Source organism: Tachysurus vachellii, chromosome 17 (genome assembly GCF_030014155.1).
Source record: "Tachysurus vachellii isolate PV-2020 chromosome 17, HZAU_Pvac_v1, whole genome shotgun sequence".
NCBI lineage: Eukaryota > Metazoa > Chordata > Actinopteri > Siluriformes > Bagridae > Tachysurus > Tachysurus vachellii.
The window spans coordinates 19,291,462-19,317,072 of NC_083476.1; the positions used below are offsets into that span (position 1 = coordinate 19,291,462).

Genomic DNA, 25,611 nt, shown 5'->3' on the forward strand with positions numbered 1-25,611 from the left:
ACAGCCCGCAGCGAGCAGCGAGCTCGGACCCCGTATCGCTGCTTGTAGCATTTCATCTTTCATAAACCTCTTTTTTTTTTCTTCTCCCCTCACGAAGGGAAATTGCGATAGAAGATGAATTATAAACTTAAATGAATAATTCAAAGCAATCGGTGCAATTTGAATTATTTATAGGCGAAAGAGGCATTTTCCTCCTGGCTTGAATCAACTCAAAGGCGTGAAACGGTCAGGTCTTGTTGCTCTTTTTTTTATTTATGCTGCTTGGCTGCATTTCAATAATCCTATTCGTTTACGGTGTAAACGTTAACATCTAGGACGTTCTGCTTGGAAGACTGAAAACTGAGCAAATGTTTACATTTGAATTACATACACATGACATTCAGTAACATTAAAAAAAAAGTTTTTTGTTAAACATTTAATTTTTTTTTTTTAATAAACATGAAGCCTTCAGGATTCCCACAGAGAAAATATCAAACAAATAAGTTTTTTGTTCTTTTTATTTATTTATTTATTTATTTATTTTTTTGTTTGAATGTTTGAAAAACCTTTAGATTCCCACAGCTATTTTAACCTTGATGCGTCACTAAATGTTATCTTCTTTACAGAAATCTGGCTAATTTGGTAGAACATTTTATTACAAAAAAAATACTAATAATAATCCTTTAAATGCACTTTACTTATATTAAGATGACTTCGTATCTTCTATTTTGTCACCAATTTACACTACAGCATTTCACTTATAGCTCGGTCACGGACAAACACGAACTTTATTTGTTTATTTATAAAAACTCTACTACTTTTTCCCTTAGAATGAGGAACATTTCACACTTGTGGCCTCATTTACATAAAAGCTGTTTTTTTTTTTTTTTTTTGGTTTTCCAGATTTGGCATTTAAAACTAAATAAATTGTCAAAAACATATAAATATATTATATTGTATATAAACAATGGACAGTTTTGGTGTTAAACTATATCAGTAGTTAGCTGGGACATTTTATTGAGTGTCGTTTGGACGTTGGACGTTTTATTGAGTGTCCTGGTGAATCTTCGCCACTTCTTTGGAGACTTTTTTTTTTCCTCCCTGGGGGGAAAAACCCAGCAGCCTTTTTTATAATTTCTTTCTCTATGTTGGTTTTTTGTTTGTTTGTTTTTTTGGAAAATCAGTATTTAGAAATCTAAAATGTTTATGAAAATAAAATAAGAAAAAAATACAGCAAGCAAGAGTTGTAATGGAATTTTTTTTTATTATTATTATTATTATATAGTTATTTCACATAATAGATATTTATAGAATTCTACAGTTATCATAATTCTTAATAATTATAATAAAATATTAAAATAAACAATAATTCCACACACAACCGTACAATAAAAATGTAGTGAAATCCTATTTGGCAAAAATAGTTACAATACAAATTATAAATGAAATTATTTGTAAAAGCAAAGGGGGGAAAAAATAAGGAAAATATCGAAATATAGTATATTTATGAATATGAGCTACTGGAAGAACAGTATGTACTGTGAATAAACTGCAGACGTGTGAAATTGGGAATTCGTATCGTCGCTTACGATTGAAGCTGTTATTCATCATCATTACAGTACCGCTCGTTAGGGAGCTGTTCCTTTTGCTATGAGGTTTTATAGACTCGTCTTGTTGCATCGTAAGACAAGCTGCCCACGAACACGCGAGAACTTTTTCGATAAAAAGATTCCTCTCAGTATAAACACAGCTCCTGGAGCTCTGCCTAGATTACCTGTGCAGCTCCCGTTGGTGTTGTCCTTATTATTTATTTATTTATTTTTTGTTTCATCTTTGAAAATGTAATGCAGACTCGCAGGTGTTCTGGCGCAGAGAGCAGGACGTGTCCGTGAATACTAACACCGCCGTCCTTTCGGAGAATTGATGGCGTTTGCTTTAAGAGCGCCCACCTCTGCTGACGGCCCGGACTCTGATTTATGTTCCTCCTGACACCTTTATGTTCTTCTGTAGTCTTATCTCTTTCCTCCGTCGTGTAATCTGCAGGCAGGGAGTATATACGAGGGGCTTCTTCTCAACTTTGGGGATCTGATGGTGGGTTCGGGTTTGTCCAGCGGGTCTCTGATGAGCAGGACAGTATGCATCAGACAGCAGACGAATGTACCTGGGTTTCTCTCTGTGGTGTGGTTCATCCCTGCAGATTCATCACCACACACACACACATACACACACCACAGAGACATGTTCTGTACGAGCAGCATCTTGACAGGACCCAGGTGGCAGCAGTTCTCTCACCGCGTGATGGTTGTAAAGTGCAAGGCCTAGTGTGACACTTCCTGCTGACAGCCCAATACCCGTGCTGACGTTACCGTCAGCATAGAAACCTGGCAGAAGGAGTAGGAGATGTTGATGAGATTCTCCTTCTGTATTCACAAATGAACCTCATACCGACCCCAATGCTGGTTTTTTTGGAGGATTTTTTTTTTTCGTACTCTGACCAGATTATGAAATGGTCACATGGATGGAAAATGTGAATAACGTTGAACGGAAAGCAGCATGTTTGAAGACCACGTCAGGTTCCTCTCCTGTCTCCTGTCCTCTATGTGATCAGGAATTTGAACCATCAAGCTCTGGTGTCTACTGAGATGCTTTTCTGATCACTGCGGCTGTAAAGAGCGATCGTTTTGAGTCGCCATTCTAATTTGTGACCTTCTTTAAATGAAATCACACCAAATCTGTTAAACAATCCTACAGGAAATCACCTGTTTTTGTCCGATGACTAAAAGGATAGCCAAAGAATATCTCGGATCCCTTTACAGCTCACGCCATTTTTGTTGGGCGGTTCTCAGAACCACTTCTTTCGCCTATAGGCTTCAACCAGGCTTAACCTCAGCGGTCGTAGTACTGTAACTCGTACGAGAATACACATGGTTAATAATCCGTCCTCATGTGGCCCATGCGGGAGATGATGCAGATTAAACAGATCATCGAAGAGATGGATTAGATTAAATGTTCAGCTGCATAAACCACACTGACGGCACAGGGGAAAAGAGGCGAAGCCGAGCGAAGGCCATTTCGTGACGCACTGCTCTGAATCTGGCTTACGCAACCACAGGAGATGTCCTTCTTCCACAACCACGGACGCCTGTACATTACAGAGATTAGAAATTTTGAAAGACTGTCTGTTAATCATCACTTTGCCCAATTTTATTGAGCAAGAACTCGTACTGTGGAATATACGTGACACATACGGAAGCATCTAGAGTAACACTGTAAGAAACTGAAGTTATTTTTAAAACCAAAGAAATTTAAAAACCGTCTAGACAGTTTGTGTTCACCAGTGAAAATTCTATCAGGCCTGCCAACCTTTTATGCATTTGACATGTTTCTTCATGTTGACCAGTTAATCTGGAATCGCTGAGACCTGCATTGATTTAGGAACTCTCAGATATTCTCCCATCTCTCTCGGAAGCCCCGTCCATCCCCATGGTCTCGACTAGACATGCACGACATTTTACTCTCTTTGCTCAAGCTAAATTGAGAATATTTAAAATTCTTTAATATGAAAGAATGTGGGATGTGGTAGCTCAGTGGTTATGGTGTTCGACTACTGATCGGAAGGTCATTGGTTCGAATCCCAGGTCCACCAAGTTGCCACTGCAGGGCCCCTGAGCAAGGCCCTTAACCCTCAATTGCTCAGGTGTATAAACTGAAATAATAAAAAAAATGTAAGTCACTCTGGATAAGAGTGTCTGCTAAATGCTGTAAATGTAAATGTAAGTAAATCCAACAATGCGTGAGACACGGCTAATATTAGACATATAAAGTTAACAAAAGTTAAGTGTATTTATTAGGGATAAAAAGGAAATATTTTGAAATAAAAAGAATCCGTAAGTAGTGTAGGTAGGACGCTTAACATATCACGATGTTCATTAATGCAAGTCTGTAATAATATAATTCTACAACCAATAATCAGTAAAGTGCTACAAATCTATTCGGACCGGTTCGAAACGGATGGAGTCACCACGACGCCCCGTGTCCCGGCGAGCGACGCCGAGTCATTGTGGCACAAGCACCGCTCTTGAAACTAACCACAGTCTCGTGTTTGTCATTGTGCTGTAATTAAGCAGTCGACAACCTCGTCAGTCGAGTATTTGAATCACGTCCTGTTAGACAGTGTGTTAGATGAATGGAGAGAGAGAAGAGGGAGAGAGAGGAAATGGAGTTTCCTCTCGTCGGAGGCAGCTCCTGGAGCTGCTGTGTATATAAATCACAGCACACGGCGTACAACAGACAATTATTTAAGTGGAGTTTAATAGACTTTTCCACACCGCATCAGTCGCTGGGACGTTTATTTAAAAACGGACACGGATGACTGATGGGACCGATCCCAGAGCTTTTACTTTGGCCATCAGCTTTGTACATACCCTGGCCAGCATACTCAAGTGTGCCAGATGGTGCGTCTCCATGTGGAGCGTGGTTGTAACGGGAGGAATGCCAGCCGTCGCCCGGCGCTGGCGTCGGCCCACTCCACTGGCCTTTAGCTCCTCTGGTGCCCACATAATACATCGGCTCGGTCTCGATCGGACCGGTCTGCTTGTTCTGAGCAGCACAGAGGGAGACGAGGGCAAAGCATCTGCCAGAACCACATACTCCGACACCCCTCCACCCATCCCCCCGACTTCACCCCAACTGGCCAGGCGCTGTAAAGCAATAGGACCCTGACCTACTTTCGCAAGTGCTTCAACTTGTTTTATGTCCATTTTTGGCTCCGTAAATAGAGCAAGCACCTGGTATCGATCTGCACTCCTATTAAAATTTGTAGACCTGCCTGGATTCTCAGTGCAGCCAATTTGTTATTGGCCAACAGACGTATTTATTCCGGCCTCATTGAACCACAATTACATTGGGTCAGAATTCTACTTCCTTTGCATAATCATGAATGAGGGATATATATTTTTTTTTCTTTCTGCCATTCTGCATACCGCATCCGATTTATTCGTTCTGCAATATTAAGCATTCGTTGCGCAAACCTGAACAGGGAGCTAAAACGTTTGCTCTTTCAGCGAGAAATCAAAGTCAGTCAAACTCTGGTACTTTCCCGTCTGAGGGATTTTTTTTATATGCTCTGTCAAACTAACAAAGACATCTCTACCACAGACAGTCGTATGGAATAAGTGAAGCTAAAATGGAAAGAAAGCGCAGCTGCCCGACTAGATAAGGAAGACTGGTGGCATTCGGGTGATGCAGAGTTCACTCCGTGGGGGGAAAAAAAACCAAAACAAAACACTGCCGATTAGAGGAAGGATGTCGCTGGGACATGTCATGCAGAGAGTGTGACGAACTGACCCCGTGGTGTTAAAACGTTTTAGAGCCAACCTGAGAGTGCAAGTGTCAAGACTTGGACATTTATATACACACACACACACACACAGCTAAAAGAACCTGATGTACAAGTTCTTAAATTGCCAGGCAATTAAAATGTAAATTCAGGATCATTTTATGCGTAAGGAGGAAAAAACAGACGAGAGGGAACAAAACAATAGGGAAAGAAATGAAAAGGAAAACCAGGACGGAATTGCAATAAAATAATTGGGAATAAAAAAAGAAAGAACGGAAAAAGAACGAATCAAAAGGGGAAAGAATGAAAGTATTAAGGAAATATGTATGTAGGGAATAATGTAATAAGACGAGACAAGAACAAAAGCAGGGAGTGAGCAAGGAATTATATAAAACGTAGAAAAGAAAGAAGGAAAAACAAAGTAAGGAAAGAAAAAAGGAACGAAACAACTTAAGAAGCATCGAATAAAGAAGGGAAAGCGTTTTTAATATCTCACTTCCTAATAAAAATCTTTCGAATGTTGAACAGTTTGACGAGGGCGTGGAACCATGTAGAAAATTATTGGCACCTCTCGACGCATCCTGCCCCAACACACGCTTCCAAAAGTAAACACATTCACACGGAGAATTAAATAATGACCCTCAAGCTGTTACATGAGCGCTTTAACAATTCATTCCACTCCCTTCATAAATCATTGTAGTGGCTGGCAGGCTGCATGTAGACTTTCAGAACTGCGACATTCTTCTCGTAGGAAAGAAAAGAGGCCATGACGGGTATAGAATAAAATCCGCCGCTCCTGCATCCCACCCCCACCCCCTCATCCTTTTTTTCCTGCAAAGTTCAGTGGAAATGCTGCTGCTCTTTTTTTCTCTAACCCTCTCCGGTCCCAACTCAATCATCTGATTCGCTGAGTAACCTCTTTTCCTCTCATAATGGAGCTGTGCATTAGGTATTCTCGGCATGCTGCAGGGGAGCCAGGTCCTTAGGCCTGCTCGCTGAGAGCCATCCTTCACCTGCGTGAGCTCTGAGCATTCACGAGAGGAACTATTAATTTCATTTAGCTCCGTCGGCGCTGCTTCCTGCAGAGTATGCCGGACTAGACATCTCTGCTATCTTTGTTACGAACACTTAGACCTCTTGGATTCAAGATCTTTGCACTTTACTAAAATTGGTGCCTAAGCAGTCACGGACACCCCGAGAGTCTCCTAAGAAGCCGAGCGTTCCGTAGGCGACGCTCCGACAATAGAGTTAATCTTCAAAGGCCGTTCATCGAGCATCCTGCTCGGGATTAAAATTATGAAGAGGTGTCGGAAAAATGCGTTTGAGGACACGCGCACAAGCAAAAATTCGTTATAAAAGCAGCTGATTATGTAAGAGCGAGAACTCGTGAGCGTTGTTTAATGGGGAGGGCTTGGTTAAAAAGAAAGCGAGGTCTGATGAGTGTTTCGAGAAATGAACCGGCTAAATGAAGCTGCAAGAGTTCTACGATCTTACCCCGACCTCCAGATACACCGATTCACCTCCGATCCAAAGCTGGTGCTACAAAGTCTTTCGCCCATTTCGTTTAAAATCAGTTTAGAGGGATTTAGGATTTGATTAATCTCCATTGGGACCAGGGTATAATCCCCCCCCCCCCTTTTTTTTTTAAGTACTATAGTTTAGTTGTATGCATCAAATTGGTGCAATAAAAATTTTTTTGTTTACGGCCATAGGGTAAAAGATGAAAGATGGCCGTCTTGGAACCCGCCAATAAGTCCACAGCTTATGACGGATATTATTATTTTTCTGCAGCAGTGAATGCACTCGCAGAGCTTCTCTCGCAGACAGATTTATACCCTTGACTTTAACCACCTGGCATAGCTGGCAGGGCTTGGCATCGGAGCACCAGGCGTCTCCGCGTGCCAGTGGGGTCAAGTGGGGTAATGCTCTGGGACACGGGTGACGATCACAAGGTGGAGTCTCGCACAGAACAAGTCCAATAGTCACACCGAGACAACCTCTGAAAACATTTATATCCGCGTTTTACTACTTCTTATCCTTCCTCGTCAAAGCAAAGATCAAAGCATTCAAGATAAAGGCAAAGCTAATCAAAAGTTTTCGGTACTTTGGCCTGCTTCGGGGCTGCAAGTCTCCCCGAATGTTCCGTCTTGAAAACGGATTAGCAGACAAGTTCAGGTAGACATGCTAATGTTTGCTCCATCTGCTTTAGTCCTGATTATTTCATTTCTTCCCCCTCGAAACATGCTGAAAATGCGGATGTTGGCAAACGCCACACGGTGCTCTGAGCGCATGAAAAAACAGATTTGACATTCCTAGCATCAAAGCCAGGCAGGAATAATTGCTTCAGAGCTAAACGGGAGTAATTGTGCTTATTTGTGCAGCAACATCTGTGCTTCATGTCTTCCATAGCCTGAAGTTAGATCTTTTAAGATCTATTGAGTCTTCATAGCACTGATATAAAAAAAGAAATGCTGTAAGAACTCGGCAATCACGTTCACGATAGCCGTTCTTTCACCTGTTAATCGACTGGCTGATGGACTGAATTCTTTTTTCCCCAGCTTCTGTATTATACCCTGATCGTTGATGATGTAGAACAAAGCCTGACCCAGTTAGAGATCGAACCATGGGATGGATGACTCTCCTCATGTCATTAGCAGTGGATGTGTTACATTTCAGAGAGGGTCAATTCTGTTTGTTTCCACTGAAATCCAATAGAGTAAATACGCCGTCCTTCTCCTTCTCCTCGTGGCGGCGCGATGCATTATGCATGGTTTTCATTTTGCTTTGCGTTCGCTCCGCCCATCTTTCTCCTTCACCTCTTTTCTCTTCTCTTCCCCACCCTTCTCATTTTCCAAAAGCAATGGGCCTTACAGAATATGCTGAAAAGATTGACACTAGTTATTTTTGCTCTGCCTCAAGGCTCCACAGTGAGGAACTTGGCCACGTTTTCATCATCTTATTCCAGCCTGGTTACTTAGTCCAAGCCTCCAGTCATGTGCTCCATACACTCGACATTCCTCTTTGAATCCATGTCATCTCTGTTCTCATGTTACGTCAGAGAGCACCGGATTATTTTAACCCAAGCTAAGGGCTCCTGTATAACGTCGTGAGCAAACGTTAGTGAATCCCAGTGGCCACTTCTTTTTTTTTTCCTCCATACTTTTCAATTTTTTTTTTTTTTTTTTACCTCGGGCTCCGGCACTAATAAATGGATAACGAACTGGATTCAGGTATCTGCTGCACGTGAGAAGTGGATTTGCTTCCATCTTGGCTCATTTTTGGCTGTTTTTCAGCTCTGTTGTCATTTTTACAAGCTGCACAGGGGTTCACAACATGTGATTTGGCTTCTAATAACTTCGTGCCTACTTGTAAATATCAGAGAAGAAAAAAGAAAGCCATTCACACTGCGCTCACTTAAAGTCGGGGTCCACGTTGTTTGAGAAATGCTTCAGAAAAAGAAAAACGGGCCGACAAACAAAACAAACGTGTAGCCAATGAGCAGAAAGGGGCGTGTCTTGTCAATATGCGGCGGAGAGAGTGTTCAGTGCGCATGTCTGACGTTAACCGAATGCGATTGAAACGGTGACATGGCGGATAAACACGAAAAGCGAAAAAAAAGACTCCAAGTCTTCTGTTTCCATGTGTTTATCCGCAGCAACGTTATGACCTCTGCCTTTAACGTTACCTCTGCCTCGGGTTCTAGGCGTTGAACGTCGTCTTCCGCGTGAAACAGAGCTAAACCTTTCACGGTACAACACACAGTACTACAAAAACACATTTGTGTTACCATAGTATTACTCATTGAGTTCATTTACTGATAAAAATATCCCCTCGGCCAGCTGCCCCAACAGGTTCCGCCATAATAGTTGCGCATGTATGTGTGGGGCGGAGCTATCAAAACAGGGGTGACGCCCATTTCAGTTAGGGGCGTGTTTGTTTTGGTGATTTCAAATGTCAACATTGGCTTTCAAACATCGTGAAAGTTTATGAAAGCATCGGTTGCATCGAAATGTGAAAGCATGTGAAAGCATCGGTTTAGCCTTTAAATAAAAAAATGTTATTTACAAAAATGATTAAGCTACTAAGTCATTTGGCTGTAAACAAAATCTGTTTTTTTGTGTTTAAGAAATCGGAATAGGTCTTGTATTGTGGGCGGAAGTTGTTTCTTTGTCCTGGTCAATGGTGTGAGGTTTCCTGATAAGGTGCGTTTTAAGATGGTTTCTGAAATCCTGTTTCACAACTCTAACATACGGATGAATATTCTACTGACGGATGAGGCACAGTTTTTGTTTGGGGTGGATGGCTGTTCTGTTGTGAGCGTCAGCTAGACAAAAGTGTTTGTCTGGTAGACGAGTCTAATTGGCAAGCGAGAGCAAAACCACAGAAACAGGCCAGGCGCTGTCTCTTAAGCCGAGCTTTTACGCAGCCATCCTATTAGGCTTCAAACTCTGGACAGCAATTCAAATCTGTCATCCCTCCACTCCATCACACTGAGTGCAATCCAGTTAGGCTCAATCATATAACGTCTAATCTAATCACGGCTAATAACAACCTGCACTTCACGACATTTAAATCGACACCCGCACAGCCGTCCCGGATCGATAGCGCACGCCGGGCCGAGAAGGAGATAACACAATCTGTTACATCCATCTTGATGGCACTGTAGCAGTCGGCGTTGTTCACGATCGCCGTGCGAGACGGAGCCTGGCACGCAGACCGGCAGCGTGGGCTACTGTGGGTCTTTAAAAAATGAGCTGGCCTGGAGGAAGAGGCAGAACGCAGATAATGAGATGAACCAAAAGAAGCTAATCCTCCTAATAAGCAGTTTTACATACTTACTTAAAAAAAAAAGAAAGTTAATTCCTTTATTTTAACCGCTTTTTTTCTGGTCAGGGTTATGGTGGATTCTGAGGCTGGCCCTGGACACAAGACTGGAGAATTTACCCTAGATGAGATGCCAGGACACTGCAAGGCACCATACATGCAAATATCTATACACACATTGATACCTAGGAGTGAGTCGTGCTTCGTAAGTTTTTGTGAGGTTGGAGAAAACCTGGAGGATCCGTAGAATCTATCAGGATCAAAACGGCATCCAGATCATTTTAAGCCAAGACAAATTTTATTTATTTCATTTTTTAATATATTCGATTCCCACATTAGGTCTTCATTTGACTGGAGATAACAAAGTCAATCTTGTGAAAAAATGATTGTTACTTTTCTGCGAATACTTCATGTGGAAAAATCCAGATTATATAGTACAAATGCCAGCATCTCATCATCAGCAAGCAACAGAAAGGCCAGGCTGGAATTTGAAGGTTTATCTGTGAAGCCTTTAGCAGAATGATCGCTGGGGGAAAATTCTGAGAACTGCAAAAAGCTTTCTTCAAAATGGTCATGATGGACAGGTTTGTTTTTGTGAGAAAGGAAGACTTGTGATGGATGTCTGTGTGTCTATCTTGTGTAGTGCACATAACCCTACGTCCACCAAACGACCGGTCGTGAGGGATTAAAGTCACGTCCTACGAGCGTGTCGGCGATTCCTGTGATTTTTAATACTGGTGTAGCAGCGCACACTCTGTATTAATAAGAGAAGGAAAAATTTCAAACCGGCCAAGTCTTCGGCTTGAAATCCAACTAGGCATGCATTTCATTTATTGCAAAGCAATCTGAAGTCAGCAAAGCCTCAGAAACCCAGCCGCAACTGACTGAGGCTGCTGCCTAGGCTTGGCAGAGCGTTTTAATGGGATATCGATATCATCGCTTCTCAGATTTTAAGACTTACTTCGCAACCACATGAGCGTGTACACAATTTTTTCCTTTGTTAATTTTTCTCCAAAACATTGTGCTTTTGTTCAACTTCTTTTCCGGTGACACTGCAACCGAAACAATTCATCTTTCTCTCTTTCCTGCCCCAGTTCCCTCCTCATGGTCTTTTCCACACACTGTTGCAAACGGAGCAATCGGCATGCCAGTGTCCTCTTAAACAAAGCCCTCGTTTCTCTTCTCTTACGCTTTCTCTCCATCTCTCTCTCTCTCTCTCTCTCTCTCTCTCTCTCTCTTTTCCCCCACCCACTCTCTTTTTGAGCTCTTTTTGTGCCTTTGGTAGCCCAAGTGGCTAAAAATAGTCTCGCCGTGTTGTGCAGCCTAATTAAGAGGAAAGGGACGGAGGTGCTTCCAAGCATCTGGGCCTAGCATGTAATCGCTGCCCTTGTTCCCAGTCGCAAGCTGATACACACCTCTGCCAATTATCCCGTGTCGCACGTCTGCCGAGGACACTCGTAGAGGAGCTGACTGACTACAAATCAAAATTGATTTTTTTTTTTAAATAATAAACTCCTGAAAACGCTCGTTGTGAGAAAGCAGACGTTGCATAAGCACTTTTGTGTTTCCTGCACCACGAATGCCACCAAGAAAACAGGCAGCGGCATTTTATTTCGGGAATCCGTGCTGCTGGGTTTGCACTATCGGAGGTACGCTGGGAAAAGCTGAACTTGGAAGAAGCAGGTGCACATATGTCATGGGAATACAGGAGGAGGTAAAGGCACGGTTACAGATCAGCTGCAGGCCTATTTAAGACTTCCTTCCAGTCTGGACTCACAGTCTAGCATAGAGCGGTTTATTGTTTAGATACGCCACATGGATATCAAAGTCAGTAAGCAAAAAAAAAAACTACACTCAACAGTGGTGGTTAATATGAAGCTCGTATGAAAGTAGACATTCAGTAGACATCTTTTTACAGGAGAATTTGTAGTGTTTTAGAAGTATTTCTGTTTTTAGATATATTCATAGAAAAGTTCCAAAAAACAAAGTCCTTTTTTTTTTCCCCACGTCAAAGTAAATGTTGATATCAAACTCATTTCTGATCTCTGAGTGTTTGTTCATAAGGAGCTAAGATTTATGTTCAACCAGTAAAACTTTCTGTAAGGTTCTCAACAGAGGGAAAAACACAGGACTTAAACACAGCGACAGCCAACACAACGAGTCCTGACTTATTTTAGATCAGACTCACAGCCAAAAAGCCATTCATTTGTTTATACTTATTGAAAACGTCTCATAAGTCTATTTTTATTCCATCGGGGGTTTAGAAACGAGGACGGTCGTCGCTCACTGCTTTCTCTGGTGGTTATTAGGCTACTGATCGCAACTTGAGGCTCCCGATTACAACTTCTCCAGCTCGGTGTCCTTTGAAATACAGGTTAATTTTTTTGATTAAAAAGAAATCAGGAAAACAAAATGGTAGATCGATTATCAGAGAGAAGAAGAATTCATTTGTTTCAGTCTAGTATTAAATGAAAAGGATTAGATTTGGAAAAGATTTCTTTCTGGACCTGGAAATGGTTACCTTTTTTTTTTGTGTGTGTTAGGATTGGTTTTTATGGCTATGGATGTCAGATGATACCCAAGGTAGTTTGGTAGTTATAAAACTAGATCGTCCTTTAAATTACTTTTAACTGTGCCTAGATCATACTCTGAGTTTGGTAAAACCGCCTTTTCTTGTTATGCGCCTAGATTATGGAATGAAATGCAGAGTATTTTGATGCTAGACGTGCTCCCATCTTTAAATATTTTTAGAAACCTTTTGGTGTCTCATTTGAAAGAATTATGTTCTTGGTTTATTTAACATTTATATATTTTGTTGGTTCTGAGTGCTGGACAGGCCTTTTGTTGTATTGGTATCGTTGTATTTTTGTGTAAAACTTTGTGTGCTGTCATTTTGGCCAGGATTCCCTGGTAGATTTTTTTTATTTCAATGGGATTATTCCTGGTAAAATAAACGATAAAGTAATAAAAAAAATAAAATAAAGGTTTAGACTTAAACTACCTAGAGTTGGTATTGTGCCATCATTATTCAGTCCCTACAGGATTTTGTGAATGTATATTTATATAAAATATATATATATATATATATATAAAATGTGTGTTTATATATATATATATATATATATATATATATATATATATATATATATATATATATATATATATATATATAATATTATTTAAAAATAAATAAATAAATTTATATATATATATATATATATATATATATATATATATATATATAAAAATAAAAAACACACACACATTATATATATATATGTGTGTGTGTGTGTTTTTTATTTTTATATATATATATAATGTGTGTGTATGTATGTGTATAGTATATATATATATATATATATATATATATATATATATATATATATATATATATATATATAAAAAATTTATTTATTTATTTTTAGTCAGCAAGACAAGTACAGGTTTTTCTGTGACAACCTATACATAACTATCTTCTGCAAGAGCAGTTTGACGCATAAATTAATGAGGACATTGACTGTGTGCATGCAGTAATGATGTCACACAACGTGTCTCGACCCAAATCTGCATGAAAATCTTGCGAGCTTGTCTGAATATTTTGGAGTATATTGCTTGATTTTGTTTTAATTTTTGTGATCGCAAAAACTCACAATCCAGGATGGACTGCGTGTTTAAAAAATGATGATTTTTGCTGTAGTGTACTTAGAGGTTATGGCGTCTGAAAGCAAAACAGGCTTTGAAGATGAGCCCCAAGTCAAACAAAGGGTTAAGCGTCAACAGTGAACGTTGTTTTAGACTGTCAGATGAAAGGATGGCTTTATAAGCATTCGAGTCAAACAAGTGGCGTGTTTCTCACCGCTGAACCAGAACTGAGACAAGAGCTGCTTCGGGGTGACAGTTCATCGATTTATTTTTATTTCTCTGTCAAGCACATATACAGAAGCTCCTTCAGACTGACATGTGAAAGGTGGTTTTTTTTTCTCCCCCCCATCAAGCATTCACCTGACTGATGTAAAAACGGGACTCCGCTCGCTTTAATCCGGCTCGGCGCTCCGTTAACGCTCTAGTAATCGAGAATCGAAGGTGTGGCTTTATCTATTACGAACACAGTGTAAATATGGATTTGGGAGAATCTCTGCCACATATCCAGCATGCACCGTTTTCAGATTCTCCTCCCATCTGTTTATCGCATGGACTGGTAGGAGTCGAAGCGACCGGTTAATTCGGGGTGATTGTTAAATGCCTCGGGGCAACACCTGTTAAATTCAGGGTTCTTAGAACTGGATTTTGGTCTCTGCATGATTTCTGGAAAAGCTGAAAAATCTGACAAACACCTACATTAGCGGAGTCCAGGCTGAAGATTGGAGTGCCTTTAGCCTTATCTCTTATGTTGAAACACGTTTATTCTAACATGGATCATCATTGCTAGCTAGAGTTCACGCAGTCGACTGTAGGACGTACCAAAAACTACTGAAGAAATTCCACTTTTCATTCATATTATTGCTGGTCATTTCTATTTTTTTTAATTTTTTTATTTATTTTTAATTAATTAGTATGCAATTCAATTAGTGGTCTCAGATTTTTGGCCTAGTTCCCACCCGAATTTTCCCAAAGACAAGTAGGACGACTCCTGTTTTCCTGTAATCCACCATCCCCAGGGTCAGTTGACTGGATTTTGGGGCCTAGTGGACCTCTGAAACACGAGCTTGAGTCCACTGATCAGACTGGACATTAGATAAGCAGTGTACTGAATACACAGCTCAAGCTGAATTCTGTCCATGTTGTGCGTAGGGGGGTTTGTGTAAGCTCCTTGCCAATTCCGCCTGTCCCTGAGTTAGCCACAGATGGCAGCGCGACAGAACGGTGGCGGCACACTGTGTGCAGGCCGGCGAGACTGTTTACCAGCACACTGGACTGAGTGCCATGTGTGTGGAAGTCAGGGTGTGAGAGCACACAGACGTGCTCAGGATAAAGTCCAACACACACTCGCACACTAACTAGCCTGCCAGAGTGAATATAGCTTGGAGCTGGAGACACATTCAGAGCTGACAAAGAAGATCGAGTTCCTCCTCCGGCTCCTGCACTCCATAACTCGACCTGAAGAAGCACTGACTTCAAAGCTGCCTAATTTTCAGGTGCTCTAAACTCGCCACAATTCAACAGGTCACCTTTATCTGAGATGCCTTTCGTTCATCAATATTCAAACACCTGTGAAGTTTAAACAGTAGTATTTAGATTCAGGGTCTGTTTGCTTCAAAGTGCGCTCGATATGCATCTATCTGCCGTTTGTGTACGCATTTGGTCCAGCTGAGATAAACAGGATTAGGGATTTAGGATTACACTCCCCTGACCTTGTCCAGATTGTCTAGTGTCTAAGCCGTTGAGCATCTAACGCTCGAACCTAACAGGACACAGTTGCAGTTAAGCAAATGTGGAATAAAATCAGCCGTGTGATTATGGGGCCATGAGACAATGAGCAGGCCAAGATTATAAGCTAAGGGGAAAAAAAACATACCTAATGTCAACATTTTCATATCATTCACCACAGGATTTTTTTTCTACTTTGTTTTTGGTCAGTAAGGGATAAGGGTTCGTTTCTAGTGTCCCTGCAAAAAATAATTTTGGAGAGATTCTCATTTTGATTTTTAGCATTAGTAGCTAGCTTGTAGGCACCGATCAAGGAGTTGGCCATATTAAAGGTGGGGTCTTCGATTTTTGAAAGCCAATGTTGACATATAAAATCACCAAAACAAACACGCCCCTAACCCAAATGGGTCCCACCCCTGTATTGATAGCTCCACCCACACCTACATACATAACCCAGGCAACTAATGGAAAGAAATATGTCTTTATCATAGCTGAAGGGAAGAACAATACGATTGCAGATAAACAAACAAGCAAAAATGACACAAGCGTAATCATGCAAAGAATGGCATATATTAGTTCTGTGTGTAACAAAGCAAAACCAACGTTACTCATCTATCGAGAAGGAAAAAAGCGCCTCGGCGTCTTAAGTAAAGTTGGTCACATATTCACAGATTGGAGTTTCCTGAGTCAATAACTCCTGAGCTAAACACTGTTACTACACAAAACACGGTTGTAGCTGCGTCTCTACATTACTACGATAGAAAAGAGGTGTTTTTTGTGTAGTAACAGCGTTTAGCTCAGGAGTTATTGACTCGGGAAACTCCAATCTGTGAATATGTGACCAACTTCCTGCTCCTTCAGTTCTCTCCAGCGCTGGAAAGCTGATCCTATATTAACACGTCCTACTTCTTGTCTTATCGTAAGCCTTTCTTCACTTTCTTTCTTTGTTTTTATCCTCCATGTCAATGTTAAAACCGCTTTCTGCTAATGTCACACATGCGCACTGAACACTCTCTCCGCCACATATTGACAAGACACGCCCCTTTCTGCTCATTGGCTACACGTTTGTTTTGATTTTTGTTTATTATTCGGCACGACTCGGCATTTCTCAAAAATCGGAGACCCTACCTTTAAGTCTGCTGATCACCCAAAAAACAATGCCACACACTATTTATCTCATCTTCAGGAAAAAAAAGGTGGACAAACTCTTAGCCTGCTTCTACAAATGTAGATAGCTTGTTATTGTTATTTATTTAAAAGCCAGTGGAATTTGTACAATGTCATCGACAGCTAGCTTTTAACCCTTTTGTATTTAAATAAATCTGCTTGAATAAATCTGCTTTAACGATTTTATAGTTATAGGTTTCATTTTAAAGGAGTTGTTTTTAAGAGATGTCTTTTATAATTCAGTTTAATTAAGAAATACATTGAGCTCTCACATTCTGAACGTTACTCAAATCAACCCGTAAGCGAGCTTCGGTTCCTTGAGGATAAATTTCACGCATAACCTTAACAGCTGTAATTTCACCATCAAATCTGATGAGCTGCTAATGGGAAACTTAATATAACTTCAGTAATATGGTCCCAATTTGCTTAAAGACTCTTTCAACTCCCAAAAAAGCTTCAACATGCTTAAACGTGTGCTTAAATAGAGGGAAGAAGTCTAACGACTAACACATCTTATTAACACAACGTATTAATGTCTAAATAGATTTCAGGGCAAACTCTTCAGTGTCTGGTGCAAGAGGACCACAGTGAAACCCCAGCACTCGCACCTGAGCGAGCGTACGACACCGATTGCCCTAATTCTGTCACAGACGTCTCTTCACGTAGTTATTGGAAAATAAAAAAGCTTGACATTTCCAGGTATAATTCCCATGTATTAATATTAGCATTTTTGAATTATAAAGAATAAATACTTTCTCATTATATCCCAGATATTTAACAAGGAACCCTAATTTATTATTTTATTTTATTTTTTTTGCATTATAGTAGACTTTTGTTATGGTTGAAAAGTTCATCTACTTCGTTGATAAGCAGCTTTGTCTGTTTTGGGGAGTTTTTTGTTTGGTAGACGCAACAATCTGCTTGGGTTCAGCTTAAAGTGATAAAAGTCCAAAGCCTCCAAATGTAAAAACCTATTCTGTGTTCTGTGTCTTTTTTGTGTGTATTTGGATTTATTTCTAGCTCAGAACCATTTAATTTCCTTGAATTAAAGCTCTGCAGAAACAATTTTTCAGTGTAATGAGAATGTTTTCCGATTACTGCTGAGGCTAATAAATTCATCTCTGGATGGATATTTTTTTCCCTTGGGTAATTTTTATTCAAAGATGCATTCAGTATGCTGCTGTACTAGAGCTAGAGTCAAGACCAAGCCCAAGAGAACGCAGAGTTGAAAACACTCCACCAACATTATTGTTTTGTATTTTTTCTTTTCAAACTTTTATTTTAACAGGACCATTGGCTAGGAACAAGACATGTCTGAGTAAATACTAAAGATTTGTCTCTTCTAGTAAACATCTAGAGACCTGTCTCTTCCAAAAAGACATCAGAAATTATCTAGAGACCCGACTCTTCTAGAAGACCTCTAGAGGCCCGACTCTTCTAGAAGACCTCTAGAGGCCCGACTCTTCTAGAAGACCTCTAGAGGCCCGACTCTTCTAGAAGACCTCTAGAGGCCCGACTCTTCTAGAAGACCTCTAGAGGCCCGACTCTTCTAGAAGACCTCTAGAGGCCCGACTCTTCTAGAAGACCTCTAGAGGCCCGACTCTTCTAGAAGACCTCTAGAGGCCCGACTCTTCTAGATGACCTCTAGAGGCCCGACTCTTCTAGAAGACCTCTAGAGGCCCGACTCTTCTAGACGACCTCTAGAGGCCCGACTCTTCTAGACGACCTCTAGAGGCCCGACTCTTCTAGACGACCTCTAGAGGCCCGACTCTTCTAGAAGACCTCTAGAGGCCCGACTCTTCTAGACGACCTCTAGAGGCCCGACTCTTTTCGAAGACCTCTAGAGGCCCGACTCTTCTAGACGACCTCTAGAGGCCCGACTCTTCTAGAAGACCTCTAGAGGCCCGACTCTTTTCGAAGACCTCTAGAGACCCGACTCTTTTCGAAGACCTCTAGAGACCCGACTCTTTTCGAAGACCTCTAGAGACCCGACTCTTTTCGAAGACCTCTAGAGACCCGACTCTTTTCGAAGACCTCTAGAGACCCGACTCTTTTCGAAGACCTCTAGAGACCCGACTCTTTTCGAAGACCTCTAGAGACCCGACTCTTTTCGAAGACCTCTCGAGACCCGACTCTTTTCGAAGACCTCTCGAGACCCGACTCTTTTCGAAGACCTCTCGAGACCCGACTCTTTTCGAAGACCTCTCGAGACCCGACTCTTTTCGAAGACCTCTCGAGACCCGACTCTTCTAGAAGACCTCTAGAGACCCGACTCTTCTAGAAGACCTCTAGAGACCCGACTCTTCTAGAAGACCTCTAGAGACCCGACTCTTCTAGAAGAAATTATCAAGAGACCGGAGTTCTTCTACAAATTGCATAGCAGGGTTTGCAAAATATCAGAATCTCTGTAGCCCTTCAGGCAGGCACGGTTTAGTGTTTGCTAGCTGAAATGAGGATTTAGCCCAAATAAAAAGAAACAAACAAAAAAATATATATTTTTAATGTAGAATATTGTTAAGGAGACAAAACATCAATCAAAAACTTTTTTCGCCATTCTCTGAAAACCACATCACTGAAAACCTGTATCAGTGGCGGAGACTATTTTTGGTTGGGCGACCTGCCACGACAAAATGAATGTCGCGGAAACACTGTCCCTATAAGATACGGGCGGAGATGCATTTTGGTAGCTCTACTGGAAGACACAATAGCCCCAGGACGCTGGACTAGCGATTTTGCAAGCCCTGGTATTGAGATCCGGGGATGTCTTCTCGTAGCCTTTCATTTTGCACTAGTTCAACTTTGACTCGTTAATTCACCAGCCAGTAGAATAGGAAGATTGGACTGTGGTGTTTTGGCCAGGAAAAATATATGACAGAGGAGCTACTAGGAGCTATTGGCAGGAGCAGGAGCACTAACACCAGGATACTTGTTTGAGTTTTCATACCATTTCTTGGCGCAAGTCTGGGGGGAAAAAATATGTCTTCTGCAGTGTTCTTTTTTTAATCTCTACTTGCTAGGATTTTCTAGGATGTTGGCATCACTGGTAAAACTTCCTCACTTTAATATTCCACACCTTAGCGTCTTTGCATCTCTGACTGACTAATTAAGACATATAACTATTTGATGAACCATCCATAATGGCCAATCCTTTGCAAAAGTGCATTGAAGTGGTCACTTTTTGGTGGGTGATGGTTGATGATTACTAACATTGGGTCTGGAAACACTCCCAGTTGGTCCTGTGTCCAGTCTTTCCAAATTATCGTAATTATATTTTAAATACTCCCCCGTTCTTGTATGTGGATGTTCGAACACTGTGCAGAGCAACAGGGACAGCAGGAGCAGGTTTACAGACAACCCCACAGTCAATCCCACAGTCGTCATCCTCACAGCTCCAAACAAAATTGTGTTGAATTTGTAATTCTTTCATTCCTGAGTTCACCCATAGAAAGGGTTTGGGAGAAATCACTACCAGTTTCGGTCCAGAAATCTTCCAGTGGCTTTAAACGGCAGTCATCTGTGTTTCCGATATTCTGAGCCGCTCAAGCGTGTTACCCTTTTCATTGAATCTTTATCCCGCCAGTCAGTCTGCACAATCTCTCCACTTTGAAATCAAACAAGAAAGGAAAGGATTGAGGAGGCACAGAAAAGCTTTGACAACTCCACATCTTCGTGTGCTTTATTCTTCTCCACTTTAATTGCTAAAGCAGTCCTTCAACTCGTCGTCGCCGTGAACCGTCTTCCTATTCTGCACCTTCTGGTAAATTTATTTTGCAGAACATTCAGGTTCTTTATGTCCTGTCAGGTTTGATTCGACCGCAGGCCACGCCGGCTATATAGCCGCGGTGTGCAAACCGAACGGCTCTGAAACAGATGCTCGGTTTCTTCTGTTACTAATGAACAGTACAAACACAGACCACGGGTTTTTAAGGGTTTATTAATTTTACGGTTTCTGTTTCTATCGTAATATCAGAGATGATTTTTTCCTATTTTGCTACAAGCTATTAATTGATACAAATTTGCACACGTACTCAACAATATAAACTTCTTTTAAAGAGTCAAGAAAGTGTTGTACTCAGATTTAAGAAGGAAGACTGGCTTGAGCAGGTCTGCATTAAATGCCCTTGTTTTTATTGTGCAGGTGCAAAGTAGATCAAGTTCTGCTAACCATCACGGTGTAGAATTAGCTGCACAAAATAATGGTATGCTGCAGTAACGCTATGCCCTTGAGACAGTGTGTGTTAAAGTTATCCCGCCGTCAGAAAATAGGTTTCATATCTTCTAGGTAGGGAGCGCTTCTCTCGAAAGTGGCGGTAGACAAAAAAGAAATGGATCTGGGATGAAAAGATCTGGTATGGTCTTGTAAATGTCAAGGTTATCGCTTTTAAATGTCTCAACACTTTGGTCTATCTGTGTTATTTATATATCTGCAGATCACTGTATATGCTTTGCTTTGTATTTTTGACTCTCGCAAATATTTCTGTCTTTTCCAAAAATCTCTGAGGTAAAAAATGAAATCTTTATGCGTCTTGCTGCTTTTTGGATCGAGTCTCGTTCTCTCTCTTAGCGAAGCCGTTTGTGTGTTTATTATCTTCAGGTTTTTTTTTTTTTTTTATGCGCTGTAGCCTTTCTTTTCTCTTGTTCATGATTAATGCCTCTCGCCTTCGAAAACCTTACTGTTAAGAGAACAGCGAGCACAAAAGGCCGGCTCTCCCGCCTCAGCTTGAGGTGACTGATGCATATTAAAGAACTAGGCCATGAATGGGAAAAGCTCCGGAGCTGTAATCCGACCTCTGACGACACTCAGGCTGCTGTTCTCGTTCCTCTAGCCGACACAATAGAGCTCCAGTGACAGGTATTGTGGTCTGAGATTAAGCCTGGGGTGAAAGAGGAAAGGAATACAGAAGTCTGGGAAGGAGTGATGGGCATCATCCAGACTTTCCCTTGTGGAATTTTTTTTTTTTTTGCCTAGTTTTGCCAAGTCCTACTTCACATTACATCACATCCACCTGATGGTGATATCTGATCACACCCAATGGCTCCAAACTACCAAACCCTACCATTTCGGCTGTGAATTTCTCCATGGTTAGAAGGTCATACCTTCTTTCCTTTGAAGTGAGAAAATAGCTTTTTTTCATCCTTGTCATCTCTGTGCTATTGCTTTGCTTTGGTATTAATGCTTTTTTTTTCTTTCTGTCCTTATACCTGAAAACGCTTTGATTCTTTGTTCCATAACCCACATGTTACGTAGATACCTGCGACGCCTTTGAAAACGGACCTATATTCCACCCGAAAGCAAGCTGTATCTTGTCGCATTGCCATAGTCTCTGCTCCATTGTCGACGTCTCTGTAGTTTGAACAACCTGCAGGCTTGTGCGACAGCAGTGTGTGTAAAATGTATAGCGATTCAGACAAAAAAAAAAAAAGGAAAGATTTTAGACATCACAGGAACCAAAATCGCTCAGAGGTTTGCACAGCTGCCATTTATTTTGATTAGAAAATGGTATGATGGGAATAAAGGGGATTCGGAGATTTGCTGGGGTTTCTAATTCCTTTCTTTTCTCAAATTCTGCACAAGCCATACAACAGATTCAGACAGGAAAACATAAGAATGGTGGTTGAGAAATAAAGAAAACGTGACGATACGTCGCAAGCCGATAACGATTTTGGTCAGCTTGTCGCGTCTCATCTTCCTGCCCTCTCAGAGACCTTCCTATTTACTGACTTAATTTTTTTTAGTTTGTGTTGGTTTAAATCTTTTTTTACTTACCTGTGCCACGTTTTGTATTCAGTGCTCGATTTGAGTTGAAAAGAAGGTCTTATGCACTTTGAAGTGCACAGAGAATGAGGATCAGTCTTAAAGCCGCAGCTAATCAATGCAAGCCACCTCCATTATCCTGTAATCCATTCATTGCTTTCATAGATCTTTCTGCTGTTTAATGAAAGGAACCATTGTCTATGGTGCAGGTTGTGCAGCGGGGGGAAAAATGACCCTAATATTTCTGGAAATTACTCTTTCAGATTAATTGCGTAGATCAGTGTATGACCACACCTCAGAATTTGAAAATGTCTTGCAATAAGCTAGCTCCTTTCCTGCTACTAACGGTTTGCTCTAATTGTTTCCTCCCCAGACCAAATGAAGATCTCGTTCACGCTTCTTGGGGCATGACCCACCCGGAGAGCTCATCCCCACAAGACGCGTTTGTGGTTCAGAAATCTGCCTCGTCTAGCCTCCAACCAGTGTTTTACCCACTGGCTCAGAAGATAAGAAGGTAGAGAGGGCAGAACAGGAGGGGTGTGAGGGTGTTGGGCAGGGGGCTGCTGGTGCATGGGGACGGGCAGCACGCATCTCCATAGGTGAGTGAAAGTCCACCCTCGCCCATGCCGTCCCCTGCCCGCACCAGTCCTCCTGCCCTCTGCAATGGTGACATGATGGAACACATCATGGAAGATCTCTGCTTCGTTCCACACTTTTCTTTCTGCCGTTACACAATAGACTTGATTTGTTAGTGACTCAAGGACGGTGTGTATATATATATACTCATACAAGGGGCAGCAGGGTGACGATGCTGGTGTGTGGACGCGTGAGACGGCTCTACAGGCAGCTCACGCTGCAGACCAGCCTTCTGCTGCTTTTCCTCTTCTGCATGGTAAGTGTGCTCATCTCAGCCTACTTTCTCTATGGGGTCAAGCGGGAGCTGGAGCCCGCGAGCGTGGGCGGGGTGGAGAGCGTCGATGATGGCACTGCCGAATGGGAGGACTCGCAAGCCGCTACCCCTTCTGCTCCGTCAGCCAGGATACTTCCTGCAAGAACTGCCAAGCCAGCAGACACGTCTCGCACGGACCCCGTGGTTCTGGTTTTTGTCGAGAGCCTGTACTCGCAGCTGGGCCAGGACATCGTGGCCATCTTGGAATCAGGACGCTTTCGCTACCAGATCGAGATCGCCCCAGGAAAGGGCGACATGCCTACACTCACTGACAAGAACCGAGGTCGCTTCACGCTAGTCATTTATGAGAACGTCCTCAAGTACGTCAACCTGGACGCCTGGAATAGAGAACTGCTGGATAAGTACTGCGTGGAGTACGGCGTGGGCATTATTGGCTTCTTCAAGGTGAGAATTCAAGTTACAAAAAAAATGTAAGATAAGATAAGATGTACCTTTATTTGTCCCACGATGGGGAAATTTCTCTGTTACAGCAGCAAAGAGAGAGAAATGCAAATATATATTTAAAAAAATAGACATACTATAATATACAGTATATACACAACACAATGTATAAATACAAAGAAGAAAAACCACAACCACGAGTAAGTAGTTATGCTAACAGACATATTGCAAACATGTAATTTTACACGTTTTTAAAATTTCTGTTATTTTAGTGATTTAGTATTTTTTAGATTTAGACTGATGGCAGACAACATTTTGTAGGGCTGGACAAGATATTTTTTTAGAAATTCGTCAACATTGCACGCAACTTTTATTTATTTATTTATCCTCACCACTGACCATACACAGTTCCACATGATCTGAATTGCAGCTACAGAAGGAAAAAGGGGAGAAACGACATCTGTTTGAGTGAATTTTAAAGTGATCTAAATTACCAATAGTACGGCAAAAGAATAGATTTGACAAACGGGCGTTTCATAGATCATCGAGTCCTAGCGATTTTATCTGGATTAAATGCATTTTTAGGAATGAATTAAATCAGTCTTCAGTGAATAATTATTTAAATAATATTTGCTCCTGGGGGTCACGGTGACTTAGTGGTTAGCACGTTCGCCTCACACCTCCAGGGTTGGGGGTTCAATTCCCGCCTCCACCTTGTGTGTGTGGAGTTTGCATGTTCTCTCCGTGCCTCGGGGGTTTCCTCCGGGTACTCCGGTTTCCTCCCCCCGGTCCAAAGACATGCATGGTAGGTTGATTGGCATCTCTGGAAAATTGTCCGTAGTGTGTGATTGCGTGAGTGAATGAGAGTGTGTGTGTGTGCCCTGTGATGGGTTGGCACGCCGTCCAGGGTGTATCCTGCCTTGATGCCCGATGACGCCTGAGATAGGCACAGGCTCCCCGTGACCCGAGGTAGTTCGGATAAGCGGTAGAAAATGAATGAATGAATGAATGAATTAATATTTGCTCTTCAAATTTTTCAAGAAAGGCATTTGTCAAGACAGACAAACATGTCCATCTCTGAACATGGAGGTTTGTAGAATCCAAAATACCCATTTTATAATATCAAATCCCTAATTACTATATAAATGGTGAGTCAATGTATGATTTTTTTAAAGGGAGAGATTGTAATTGAATTATTATTATTATTATTATTATTATTATTATTATTATTATTATTTAAGTTTTAAACAAATTTATTTACATCTTCCCAAACGGTGTGTTGTATGTTTGATCATACATAAGCTCTTTCTTTGTAATGGCTCTGCTGCAGAAGCTATAGCAGAGATATATCCCTTGTTCTGACCCTGAATTAAAGGCGTATTTTAGCAGCATTTACTCATAAAGTTTAGATAGGTTTGTAAAGGAGTTTGTGCACGCAGCTCTGCCTTTACTGCCCGGTACTCCTGACTCTTCTTGTTAAGAACCTTCGTTTCCCTGTCCAGTTATGCCTCAGTGAATTCAGCTCCGAGCGCTTCTAATGTTACACCCTGAAGAAACATGGCTCCGAAAAACTGAACCGGTTTCCCATGAGGGATGCAGTGACTGCAGCCAGCACTTGGCTCGGTCTAATCTCATGATGCTATTTAAAGCACAGCCTTTTCGGCATCCTCCTTCCTCCAGTCACTCTCATCACTTTTCAACCATTTGTGAATTTTTTTTTTTTAAATGGAACGGGTTAAAGAGTCGGACCTCTGATCGAAAGTTTGTGAGTTCGAATCCCGAGTCCACCAAGCGTCCACTGCTGGGCCCTTGATCGAGGCTCTTAACTCT

The 25,611-nt window shown here is 41.5% G+C and overlaps 1 protein-coding gene across 3 annotated transcripts in view; it reads left to right on the top strand.

Annotated features, from left to right (window-relative positions):
* ndst1b (N-deacetylase/N-sulfotransferase (heparan glucosaminyl) 1b) overlaps positions 1-25,611 on the top strand; it is a 67,644-nt gene that overhangs the window by 19,917 nt on the left and 22,116 nt on the right. For all 3 annotated transcript variants that reach the window (XM_060890491.1, XM_060890493.1, XM_060890492.1), the window contains one exon: positions 22,804-23,784. In XM_060890491.1, coding sequence (XP_060746474.1) covers positions 23,239-23,784 — 546 coding nt within the window. In that variant the 5' untranslated portion in view covers positions 22,804-23,238. The remainder of the gene's footprint in view (positions 1-22,803; positions 23,785-25,611) is intronic.